General features: G+C 42.4%; 1 protein-coding gene across 3 annotated transcripts in view; it reads left to right on the forward strand.

Annotated features, from left to right (window-relative positions):
* Window positions 1–5809: 5809 nt before the first annotated feature.
* GPATCH2L (G-patch domain containing 2 like) overlaps window positions 5810–12422 on the forward strand; it is a 71672-nt gene continuing 65059 nt past the window's right edge. For 2 of the 3 annotated variants that reach the window (XR_005008979.1, XM_036735772.1), the window contains exons 1-2: window positions 5956–6019; window positions 8724–9395. Coding sequence is in view for 2 of the 3 variants with exons in the window: in XM_036735772.1 (XP_036591667.1) it covers window positions 8734–9395 (662 nt within the window). In the remaining variant the exon portion in view is untranslated. Of the gene's footprint in view, window positions 6020–8723; window positions 9396–12422 lie in introns of all 3 variants that reach the window. The other variant, XM_036735773.1, reaches the window with a different exon arrangement.

A 12422-nucleotide genomic window follows, 5' to 3' on the forward strand; every position in this document is an offset into this window, starting at 1 on the left:
ATTTATTTCCACAAGATTTTGCATTACAAATTTTCTCCCAATTTCTACCCTCCCCCCCACTACCACATGGCATTATTCTGATTGCCCCATTCCCCAGTCATACCTCCCTTCTGTTACCCCACTCCCCCCCATCCCCATTTCCCTTACTTTCTTGTACGGCAAGATAGATTTCTATGCCCCATTGCCTGCATATCTTATTTCCCAGTTGCATGCAAAACAACTTTTTTTTTTGAACATCTGCTTTTAAAACATTGAGTTCCAAATGCTCTCCCCTCTTCCCTCCCCACCCATCCTCCCTAAGAAGGCAAGCAATTCAACATAGGTCACATGTGTATCATTATGTAAAACCCTTCCACAATACTCATGTTGTGAAAGACTAACGATATTTCGCTCCCTCCTATCCAGTCCCCCTTTATTCAGTTTTCTCCCTTGACCCTGTCCCTTTTTGAAAGTGTTTGCTTTTGATTACCTCCTCCCCCATCTGCCCTCCCTTCTATCTTCCCTCCTTTTTTATCCCCTTCCTCCCCAATTGAGTGTGTATGTTATTCTCTCCTCAAGTCAAATCAGATGAGAGCAAGATTCACTCATTCCCCCTCACCTGCCCCCTCTTCTCTTGCAACAGAACTGCTTTTCCTTGCCACTTTTATGTGAGATAATTTACTCCATTCTATGTCTCCCTTTCTCCCTCTCTCAATATATTCCTCTCTCACCCCTTAATTTGATTTTATTTTTTTAGATATCATCCCTTCACATTCAACTCACCCTGTACCCTCTCTCTCTGTATATGTATATTCCCTTCAACTACCCTAATACTGAGAAAAGTCTCATGAATTACACACTTCATCTTTCCATGTAGGAATGTAAACAATACAGTTCAACTTTAGGAAGTCCTTTATGATTTCTCTTTCTTGTTTACCTTTTCATGCTTCTCTTGATTCTTGTGTTTGAAAGTCAAATTTTCTATTCAGCTCTGGTCTTTTCACTGAGAAAGCTTGAAAGTCCTCTATTTTATTGAAAGCCCATATTTTGCCTTGGAGCATGATACTCAGTTTTGCTGGGTAGGTGATTCTTGGTTTTAATCCTAGCTCTATTGACCTCTGGAATATCATATTCCAAGCCCTTTGATCCCTTAATGTAGAAGCTGCTAGATCTTGCGATATCCTGATTGTGTTTCCACAATACTCAAATTATTTCTTTCTGGCTGCTTGCAGTAATTTCTCATTGATCTGGGAGCTCTGGAATTTGGCAACAATATTCCTAAGAGTTTTCTTTTTGGGATCTTTTTCAAGAGGTGATCAGTGGATTCTTTCAATTTCTATTTTACCTTCTCCTCTAGAATATCAAGGCAATTCTTCTTGATAATTTCTTGAAAGATGATATCTAAGCTCTTTTTTTGATCATGGCTTTCAGGTAGTCCAATTATTTTTAAATTATCTCTCCTGGATCTATTTTCTAGGTCAGTAGTTTTTGCAATGAGATATTTCACATTGTCTTCCATTTTTTCATTCCTTTGGCTCTGTTTTATAATATCTTGATTTTTCATAAAGTCACTAGCTTACGCTTGCTCCAATCTGATTTTTAAGGTAGCATTTTCTTCAGTGGTCTCTTGGACCTCCTTTTCCATTTGGCTAATTCTGCCTTGCAAAGCATTCTTCTCCTCATTGGCTTTTTGGAGCTCTTTTGCCATTTGAGTTAGTCTATTTTTAAGGTGTTATTTTCTTCAGCATTTTTCTGGGTCTCCTTTGGCAAGTCATTGACTTGTTTTTCATGGTTTTCTCACATCACTCTTATTTCTCTTCCCAATTTTTCCTCTACTTCTTTTACTTGGTTTTCCAAATCCTTTTTGAGCTCTTCCATGGCCTGAGACCAATTCATATTTTTCTTAGAGGCTTTTCACGTAGGTAGGCTCTTTGACTTTGTTGACTTCTTCTGCAAGCTCTGCCACACCAGCATTCCTTCTCCCCCAGATCCAGGCAGGGCAAAGCAGGATTTGCACTCCTGCTCTAATCCTAAACTTAATTCCTCCCACCAGGTGAGCCTGGAGCCAGAGGCAACTGCAACTGTAGCTCCAGAAGCAGCCTCAGAGCTGCACTGCTTCCACTGCCCCCTGGGGTGGTGGCTGACCACAACCTCCTTTCACTGCCCCAGCAGCTTTTCCAACTAACCTTCTCTGTTGTCTTTGGTGTTTGTGGGTTGAGAAGTCTGGTAACTGCCACAGCTTACTGATTCAGGGCGCTACTATGCCTGTTCTGCCTGGCTCCTGGTCTGCTTGGTCTTGGCACGGCGCCCATGCTGGGCTGTGCTCTGCTGTGCTCTCAGCTCCGTGCTATAGACCCTTCCCAGTGACCATCCAGGCTGTCCTTGGCTGGAGCCCTGCTTCCCTTTGCTATTTCGTAGGTTCTGCAGCTCCAGAATTTGTTTAGAGCCATTTTTTATAGGTGTTTGCAGGGACCTGTTGGGGAGCTTAAGCAAGTCCCTGCTTTCCAGCTGCCATCTTGGCTCTGCCCCCAGTAAATGCTATCTTGGGGCTGCATTAAAGAAAGGCATAGTTCCAGGGACAAGGAGGTGAGAGTCCCTTTGTAGTTTGCTCTAGTCAGATCACATCTAAGAGATGCTGTTGAGTTACTTGGAGGAACCAGGTATGTTTGACTTGAAGAAGAGAAGAGTGGATGGTTTGGGTGGTTGTTATTGAGTTGTTTCAGTCACATCTAACTCTTTGTGATCCCATTTTGGGGTTTTCTTGGCAAAGATACTGGAGCGGTTTGCCATTTCCTTCTTCCTCTCATTTTACAGGTGAGGAAATTGAGGCAAACAGGGTTAAATGACTTGCCCAAAGTCCCACAGCTAGTAAGTGTCTGAGGCTAAATTTTAAATCAGGAAAATGAGTCTTCCTGACTCTAGGCCTGGTGCTCTATCCACTGTGCCACCTAGATGCCCTGGTGGCACATTATATCTTCAAGTACTGTTGCCAGGGAGAGGGGTTAGTCTTACTCTGCCTTATCCCAAAGAGAAAAAATGGTAGGAGTTGCAAAGAAGCATACTTAGCCTTTATATCACGAAAAACTTCCTAAGGATTAGAGCCATTCAAAAATGGAGTCACTGTCCTAGGAGGTAGCTGGTTCTCCTCACTGGATGTCTTCAAGCAGAGGCTGAATGACTGCTTTTAGGGTGAGGGTTTCTCTTGTGGTGTGGGTTGGATTAGATGGCTGCCCTTCCAGTTCTCAAATTCTGTGATTTATGACCATGGACGTCACCTCTGCATTTAGTCATAAGGGGCACTAAGCAAGTTAATGTAAATTTGTTGTTGTTTTCAGTTGTTTCAGTTGTGTCTGACTCTTCATGACCCCATTTGGAGTTTTCTTGGCAAAGATACTGGAGCGGTTTGCCATTTCCTTCTCCAGCTCTTTGTGTAGCTAGATTAGTCCAAATTGAATATCTGAAAGAAAATGATTCCAGCTCACAGATTACTGATATGAAGAGGCTGGGGCATGTTTTGTGTATGCAAGACACAACACTGCTATCATGATTTTTTTTTTGAAAAAATGCTCAAGTTAGAAAGTTTGTGTGTGTGTGTGTGTGTGCGTGTGTGTGTGTGTGTGTTTGTATGTGTGTGTGTGCATGCGCGCTTGCGTGTGAAGCATAATATTTAAGATCTTTGCACTAAATTAGCTCTATGATCTGGCAGGATGCAAAATTACTATTTTACCTGTGGAATAGTAACATTGTAAAATCTGCTAGGATGGTGACCAGGATAGGGAGAAAACTGGACCCTAAGCCATATAAGGTTGCTGTTGTTGTTTTTCTTTTGTCATGGAAAAGGATCCTGACATCAGGGAGATGATGCCGTGATGTGCAAGTGAATTGGATTTAGATGAGGGAGGGCTGTGCAAAGTCACCGGCCTCACTTTCTCCTCCAGGGCCATCTGGGTCCAGTGGGGAGATACGGATCAGGATGACTGGAGATAGCTCGATACAGTGGGAGACTTTGGCCTTTTCAAGCTAAGGTTTTTAACAGGTCTCAGTTTGACTGAGGCATCGCCCATTCAGTGATTAAGGCTAGGTGAAAAATGAGGCAGAGAATGGCCCCTTTACTCATTAAAAAAAAATCAGTCTGGGGTGGAAAATGTCAACGAAAGGATTCCTGTTCAAATAGAGCCTCTGAGAGGTCCTTCCGATTCTAAGAGTGTATGATTCCTGAGAAATAATGTAGAATGTCAGAAATGAAACGTAATTTTAGCTCTTGGAAAGGCCTTAGAGATTATCTAGTTCAACCTCTCATCTCACAGATCAGGAAAATGAGGCACAGATGTGAAGTGACTTTCCTGAGTTAGTGGCAACACCTGGGGACCAGAACTCCCATTCTATTACTGTACGACATCATTGGGTCTGGAGAGAGCGATGTTTCTTCAAAGGACTTGGGTTCAAATCCCAACTCTGACACTACTGTGTGACCTTCGGCCAAACCTTTTACCTTTGGAGGCCTCTGGTTTCTCACCCGTAAAATGAGGATTTTGTACTACATGGCCAGTGAGGTCCCTCCAGCTGTAGATTTGTGATCTTATGAATTAAATTCATTGGTGTTAGGAAACTTTCTCTACTGATGCACATCAAGGCTCTTCAATTTACGATCCTGAAAGAGTTGTCTGGGACACTGAGAGTTTAAGTAACTTGCCCAAGGTCATGTAGCCAGTTTGTGTGCTTAGAAGTCTATTAGATTGTAAACTCCTTGAGGGCAGGCACTGTCTTTTGCCTCTTTTTGTATCTGGAGTGATCAGCATAGCCCTTGGTAGACAGTAGGCACTCAATAAATGCTTATCGAATTGAATGCAACCTTTCAGCCTTAGTTTTTTCTTCTGTAAAATGGGGATAATAGCATCTACTTCCCAGCTCGGTTTTTTTTTCCGTTTGTAAAAATGGGGATAATAGCACCTATTTCCCAGGGTTGTCATGGTGATAAGATGAGTAAGATGGTAAGATGCCTGGCAATCTTTATAAACAATACTTTTTCTCCTTCTCCGCCTCCTCCTGGTGTAGTGGGAATTAACTCTGAAGAAGGCTTCTTTATGCCATAGGCCTTAATATGTTGTAAATCTCATTTGAGGAAGTAGTTATTATTATCCCCATTTTACAGATGTCAAAAGTGAGGAAGAGACGTTAAAGTGACTTGCTCTAGGGTCTCACAGCTTAGGAAGCAGGATTCTATCCTCGTCACTTAACTACCTAGGGACCTTGTTTCCTCTTCTTTAAAATGAGGGGACTTGTCTAGGTGGTCTTTGGGGTCCTTGGTTGCTATAATAATTGATGATAGCAGCATTTACGTAACACTTACGGTTTGCAAAGTACTTTACATATGTTAACTCATTTAAGACATTTTCACCCTAGATTCACGATTCTATCCTGACTCAAAGGGAGAAGAAAAGGAGGTTATTTTTTCTTGGTGCCCCCAGAGATCTCTAAAAAGCCCTTCTCAGAAGCAACTGAGGCAGGGAGGCTAAGTGGCTTACTTGTCCAGGGTCACACAACTATTAAGTTAGTCCCAGGGCATACGCTGAGTGAGTGGTCCTGGGCAAGTCACTTAAACTCTGGGTGCCCTGGTCAGGCCAGATGTGTTTTCTTTTAAAACAGGGAGCAAGGCTCCAACGTTTTAACTAGCTGAGTGCTCCTTCGCTCAGAAAGGACGCGCGGCAGGGGACGTATCCACACGCTCTGGGAGGCCAGAAGCTCCGGGAGGCGTGTCCGAGCACTCAGCGCTAGCCACGCCCCCGGGGCGGAGCGCACGTGGCTCCCTCAAAACCCTGTTTTCCTCTGAGGCTCCAGCTTGTCTATCCTTGTGCCCCGCGGTCTCGAGGAAGCGCTCGGGCGGGGCTGGAACACGGGGGAGGAGGGGGGGAGGGACTTCTTGTGCCTTCCTGCTCCTCCCCACCTCTGGCCACGACCGGAAATGAGGTCACAGAGGGAAACCCCCGCGGAGAGACAAGGCCCAAACTGCGGTGGCCGTTGAAGGGGGCTGCGGCAGCCGGTGAGTGGGCGGTGGGGGGAAGCCTGGGGGCCCGGGGCCCGCCGGTCCCAGGGATCTCCTTCTTGGATCCCGAACGTGGACCCCTGGGGGGCCGTGGCGAAAGTCGTACGGGCCAGCCCCTAGGTGTGCGACGGTGGTGGGCGGGCCCCGGGGAGGGGTGGCGGGGATCGGGGTCGGCTGCTGGTGTGTTGGGCCTCGGCTGTCAGCGGCTCGGGGCCTTCCTCCGGACGCCCCTGGCCGCGAGAGAGGCCCCGGGCCCTGTTTCCTAGGCAACGCCTTTTGCCTTCTTCTTCCTCCTCCTTCCACTCCGCCTCCTCCTACTTCTCCTTCCCCTCGCACCTCCACCTTCCTCCTCCTCCTCCCCCCTCTTGCTCCTTCTTCCCCTCCTCCCCCTTGTCCTCCTCCTTCCTCTCCCTCGTCCTCCTCCAGCCTCCCTTCTCCTATCGTCTCCTTCCCCCTCCCCCCATTACTACTTTCCCCAGGTTCTGGGGCACGGGGCCCCCCTTCCTCGAGATAAAGAATAGGAAGGGGTTCAGATTTAGTCCACACATCCAGCCGCCTTCCGCACGCTGGAAGAGGGTGGGTGGTGAAACTGATTGCCCGTGGCATTGCCCGTCTGCCCTAGTAGCCTGGGCTAAAGGGGCTCTTCGCCCGCTACTGAGCCCACGCAGGCCCCCTGATGCTGAACCCCAAACTCCCCGGGTCTGCCTTGGGAGGAGCAGGATTTTCCTTTCCTCCAGCAACTCACACGTGTCCCCTCCACATCTGTCAGACAGCTTCAGGTCTTAACTTTGACAGGGCTGCTTCCCTTGGGCTTGTACGTGTCTCTGCGCTTGAGACTGGAGGTGTATGAGTCTGGAAATTCCTCAGACATCACCTGTTTGAGCCATACACAGCCTTTGAGAGAGGGAAGGGTATTTGCTCGTAAGGCATTGCCGTTAGGAGTGTGTGTATGTATGTATATATATACACCCACACATACTTATAGATAATATGTAGGTGTTTGTATATATATTAAACTTTTCTAGTTTGACTTTGTGCGTTGAAGTTGCACAATCAATAAGCCTGAGATGTAAGAGCAGTGAACTCTTTCTAGGGTCAGCGAGGTTATAGGACTGCCTCCCCCTTTTCTTTATCTTGTTTGGTCTCCAGGAAACCAGTGGTTTTCAGTGGTTTAAAACGTCATGTTTTAAAAATTTGGCTCTTGCAGCATTTTGATCATTTGAATTGTATGTCAGAAAAACATCTTCTTGGTAATTACGTCTTTGCATATTCTTCCAGTTGCTATAGTAGATGGCACTCTCCATAGAATTTGCTGTCTTGACTACATAATGAAACTGGAATGATTTGAAGCCCATTGTAGCCATAAACTGGTATCAGAATACTTTGTTTCATGAATTGCCATTAGGGAAATGGGTGATTGAAAAAGCAGGTGGGTTGGTTAGATGGTGAGGGTAAGGGATAACAGGAGGATAGCAGGAGTGTCTCATAAAGTTTTCTTGTGAGGAGAAAGCAAGGAATGCTCTCCAGCACATAGGGTGACCTTCTTTGGAGATCTTAATGGGAGGCCATAAGAATTGGACGGGTTGGGCAGGCATGGATGACTTGGAGGGAATGCCCAAATTGATGTGCCACACAGATACAAAACACTGACTAGTAACCCACCCCTTAAACGCAGTAGTAGGCATTAAGTTTTTTTCAACTTGTGCTTAAAATGGGCTTAATGAGGAATAAGAAAATATTAAATAATACCCCTCTTTCCTGGTTCAAGGCTTCCCTTACCAGGGATGGATATAGGTTGGAAAAGGGTTGGGACTTAGTCAACACACCCACCCCACCTTCTACACTTTGGAGAAGTGGTACTGTGGTTATTTTGTTGAAAAGTTGTCAGAAGCTGTTAGAATTTTTGAAAATTCCACTGCTCTCATCATGAAAATTTTGAATGTGAAGTTGTCTTACAGTACAATTCCTGGTGTAAGCCAGTGTGAAATTTCAAAATTCAGTCACATTATTTTAAGTCAGTGTGAATAAAAAGTCCAGAAAACCAATTAGCCAGGAATCTTAAACCAAAAGTTCAGTTCCATACAATTAATGTCATTTCAGTTTCAGATTAAGCCTAGTTTTGTTTGTTGGTATGTAGGGGTGCTTTTTTTTTTTGTAGCAATAAGACTTTTAATTGGCAAAGATGCCAATGTTTTTAAGGAGAAATTTAAATGTTGGCAATTATTCAATTCCTTTTAAGTATTCTTAAAGAGCTGTTGGTGTTAAGTAGTTTTTTGTACTGAACTGTGTTCTTGGGTGCTGATATTAAGCATTTTTCTCTTTTGTGAGTTACTAGATAATACCTTTATATTAATTGTCATTCTCACAGAAGATCCCCTTTTACAAAAGATCCAGCAAGTCATGTCTGGTGATCTTTCCATTTCATCATGCTGCCTCCTGTTTTATGTGAAACTTTGTGACTCTTCTTTATAAAAACATGTACTTTCTGGCATAGAGCATGTGCCAACCACATATTTTTAGAAGGTTTTTTTGGGGAGAGCAAAGATTGTGGGAAAGGAGTTAGAGTGCATTCTAATGAAAGGTGACTTTTTCCTAGAAGTTATTACTGGTATATGAGTATATACCATGGTAATATGGTATGTTCAACACTATTTACTTCACTTAATTCTTAATTTTGTTTTTAAATTCTTGTTTTTGGCAGGCGTGGCTTCATGGATGAGCTGGTGCATGATTTGGCCTCGGCCTTGGAGCAGACATCTGAGCAAAATAAGCTGGATGAGCTGTGGGAGGAGATGGCTCTGAGCCCTCGCCAGCAGAGACGACAACTTCGAAAACGGCGGGGTCGGAAGCGGCGTTCTGACTTCACCCACTTGGCTGAGCATACCTGCTGCTATAGTGAGGCCTCTGAGTCTAGCTTGGATGAGGCTCTGAAAGACTGTCGGGAAGTGGCTGCAGTCACCAACTTCAGTGACTCTGATGATACAATGGTGGCCAAGCGACATCCGGCTCTCAATGCCACCTTAAAGAGTAAGCAGCACTCCTGGCATGAGTCAGACTCTTTTACTGAGAATGCACCTTGTAGACCACTGAGGCGGAGGAGGAAGGTGAAGCGAGTGACTTCAGAAGTGGCTGCTAGCCTCCAACAAAAACTCAAGGTGTCAGATTGGAGCTATGAGAGAGGCTGCAGGTTCAAATCTGCCAAGAAGCAGCGACTGTCGCGTTGGAAGGAGAATGCTCCCTGGACTTCCTCAGGCCATGGGTTGTGTGAGTCCACAGAGAATAGGACTTTCCTTAGCAAATCGGTCAGAAAGGAGAGGATGGAGTGTGAAGCTGATGAACAAAAACAGGGCTCTGATGAGAACATGTCAGAATGGTGAGACCACCCCCCCACACTAACCAAAGGTTTTCCCAACTAACATTTTCCAAAGTGCAAACACATGGTCTTGTACAAACCTTTCATAACAAATTTGCTTCTGTAGTTTTGATTTTGTCGTCTTATGTTAATCAATAGCTTAGATATCTCCAGGCTTAAATGATTTTAGTAACAAGAGTTGATATCCATAAACCTTCTGCATCGCACCTATGAGCATGTTTTTGTAGTTATTAGAAGCTTTGTGCCTGTAATGTGAAACTTTGAATTTGGCTTTAAAGACTGCTACTCTTTATGTCAAAATTTTTACATAGCATGAGTTATTTAGGAATATCTGAGTTTTAAACTGCTGAAACACTTGGATTATTCAGATATATATCATGTCTATCATACAGACCATCAAATTCTTTCCACACTCATCAAAATTACACGTATCAAGAATAAAAATAATTGGTTTCTGTTAGCTTTTTTATATTAAGTTTAATAAAAGTCTTACCTGTAAGGAATTTTGGCTAACATGTCAGCATAGTTTTTCTTAACCATTTTCCTCCAGATAAGAGGAGCCTAGTGCCTTGGCAGCTGGTAGATCTCTCATTGGAGAGGTTCAACTTGATGTCTCTCATGAGCCTTTTTTCTGTCTCACCCTAAACTTTTTCACACTGCAGGACTTATGACCTCTGCCAGGACTTTGCTTTTCCAAAACATGTCTTGAAAGCATTGGCGTAAATCATGGGGAGTTTCAGGGTAGGATGTGTCAGAAACAGGAAAAGCTGCCTTGTGCTTGAATGTCTGTTTTTTTTTGTTTTTTAATCCCAGCATCTTGATTTCACTCTAAACCTTATATTCTTAAAAGTTTTCAGAAGTTTATCAAGGGGATTTCACAGTTTGACTCTCCTTCCCTTCCCTGAATACATTACTTAAATACTTACCTCTCTTCACATGTATGTGTTTGAATTCTGTAGTTTAGGAAACAGGTTTCTTAAGTTTTTGTTCCTTTCGCATCATTGAAACTCTCTTGACTTAAACAAGTTTTCTTCCTTTTTGGTTTTTTTTTTTATAACTCAGTTTCTTAGATCAGTACGGCTTTAATTTTTAGCATGTTTATAAAATTTTAATTTTTACTAATAAATTATCACTACTTTGGGATAATAGCTTATGACTTTTTTCTAAAAACTTCTTTCTATGGCATCATTTTTTTCTTTTTACATTGGTTATTTCTTAGACTATTTTACATATAGATGTAACTATTGTCTTTCTGCTCCACTCTTGAACCCCTTTTGGCAGTTTGAGGAAGCCTATGAACCCTTGCTCAAAATAATGTTTTTAAATACATAAAATAAAATATATAGACTTGGAAAGGAAACTAATTACATCTTTTTAAAAATTAAAAAAGAAATTTGCAAACTTGGGGTTAAAAATCCCTACCCTCTGATAGACCAATTTTTTTTTTTTTCCTAATCTGGCTTCTAGATGTGGAGCCTCTAGTCGACTAATCAGTTTCTCTTCCCTTCCATCTTGGCTCATAAGCACATTTATTTTATCTGATAGAATTTAGTCTTGACAGTATACTTCTTGGTTATCTGAAAGTCCGGATTATTTGAAGGGGACAGGTTTGTAAGTTTCACATTGCAGAATTTGTGGCCTCTTTTAGGGCTTTGTTTCTTAACCAGATTTTTCTTGAAAATAGGTTCATAGGTATAATTTTCAAGGATTTGAGGATGTGTCAGGAACACACATTCCTTTTTTCAAATTGGAAATAATTCTTTCTAGTTTTGGTTGTCCCTGGGGTGTAGACAGAACAAGGGATGTCCAGAGCTTTCTGTTTCTGACACGTCTCAGAATTTTATTTAATGTCCCTTACCCCCTGCCCCCAGTCCTCTTCTAGTAGTTAGAAAGGAACCCTGGGATGGAATTAGAATCAGAAGCAGAGAGAACAATTCCTTGTTAAGAATTTTATAGTTATTCAGAAATTCCAAAGTCTACCACATCTTAACTAATCAGTACTCAAATGAAAATAGAAAAGCCATATGTTTTGCCCCTTTTAGATTCCCTCCCTTGGAAAATAGGAGAATTTTCCTTGCTCCTCCAGGGCTGTACTAGCATTGAGTTGAGACTTCTGTCAAAATGTTGGTAGTTAAAATTTGTGATTTTTTTGTTAATGATAAATGTGCCCACTACTTTTTATAGATCCTCTTTGCTTGTTGTTCATTGACATGTAATTCAAGATGTGGAATTTTGAAGGTATTAACCAAGTAGATTTCCAGAACTGCCCATCTTGCCCAATTTTCATTGTTAGATTCAAATATTAGTAACTTTACTTTCTACCTTGCTTTATTGAGAATAAGCAAAAGTAGTTCAATTCATGAAAACTTCATGATAAAGTTTTTTGTTATGTTTAGTAGTTTTAAGTGCTTTTTAAAGAAAAGCTGGGTGCTGCTTTTTTTTTTAATGCTGGTGTTAGTCACTTGAAGGTTTTTTTTGTCCAACTTTTCTAAGTTCATTTTTGAGATTGACTAAATATGGAGTCATTTTAGTTTTCTTCTATTTTGCCCTTTTCATTCACCATCCTGTGACAACTAACTCATTTTTGAGTACTGAAAACAATCATGAATATCTCTTATTGTGTATTCATGTATGTGTCTGTCTTTCTCTGCAGGTTATTTGTGCTTACACACACACACACACACACGTATGTTATATAGGATATAGATTTGGTTATTTGTCATTAATTTTGTGTGCATGTGTATATGTGCACATTTTTGTACATGGATCTTGTGACTTAAGATTTTTTGGGGAGGAGAGAGACAGAAGATGTATTTTATCAGATTTTTTCGTGCAGTTCCTATTTCAAAGTCTGTTCAGCAAGGACTAATGAGTTGATTCACAGAGCCTGATCATGGGGTCCTGGGCTAACAGACCAACTTGGTTGTTCCCACTGAATGTAGTTCAGCTCTTTTCTCTTGGGTTAATTGAATTGGTTTGGTGATAGCCTGAAGTGGCAGCCAAGAGCCTTCCTGAAGTGATGTATTA

This window comes from Trichosurus vulpecula, chromosome 8 (assembly GCF_011100635.1).
Source record: "Trichosurus vulpecula isolate mTriVul1 chromosome 8, mTriVul1.pri, whole genome shotgun sequence".
NCBI classification, from domain to species: Eukaryota; Metazoa; Chordata; class Mammalia; order Diprotodontia; family Phalangeridae; genus Trichosurus; species Trichosurus vulpecula.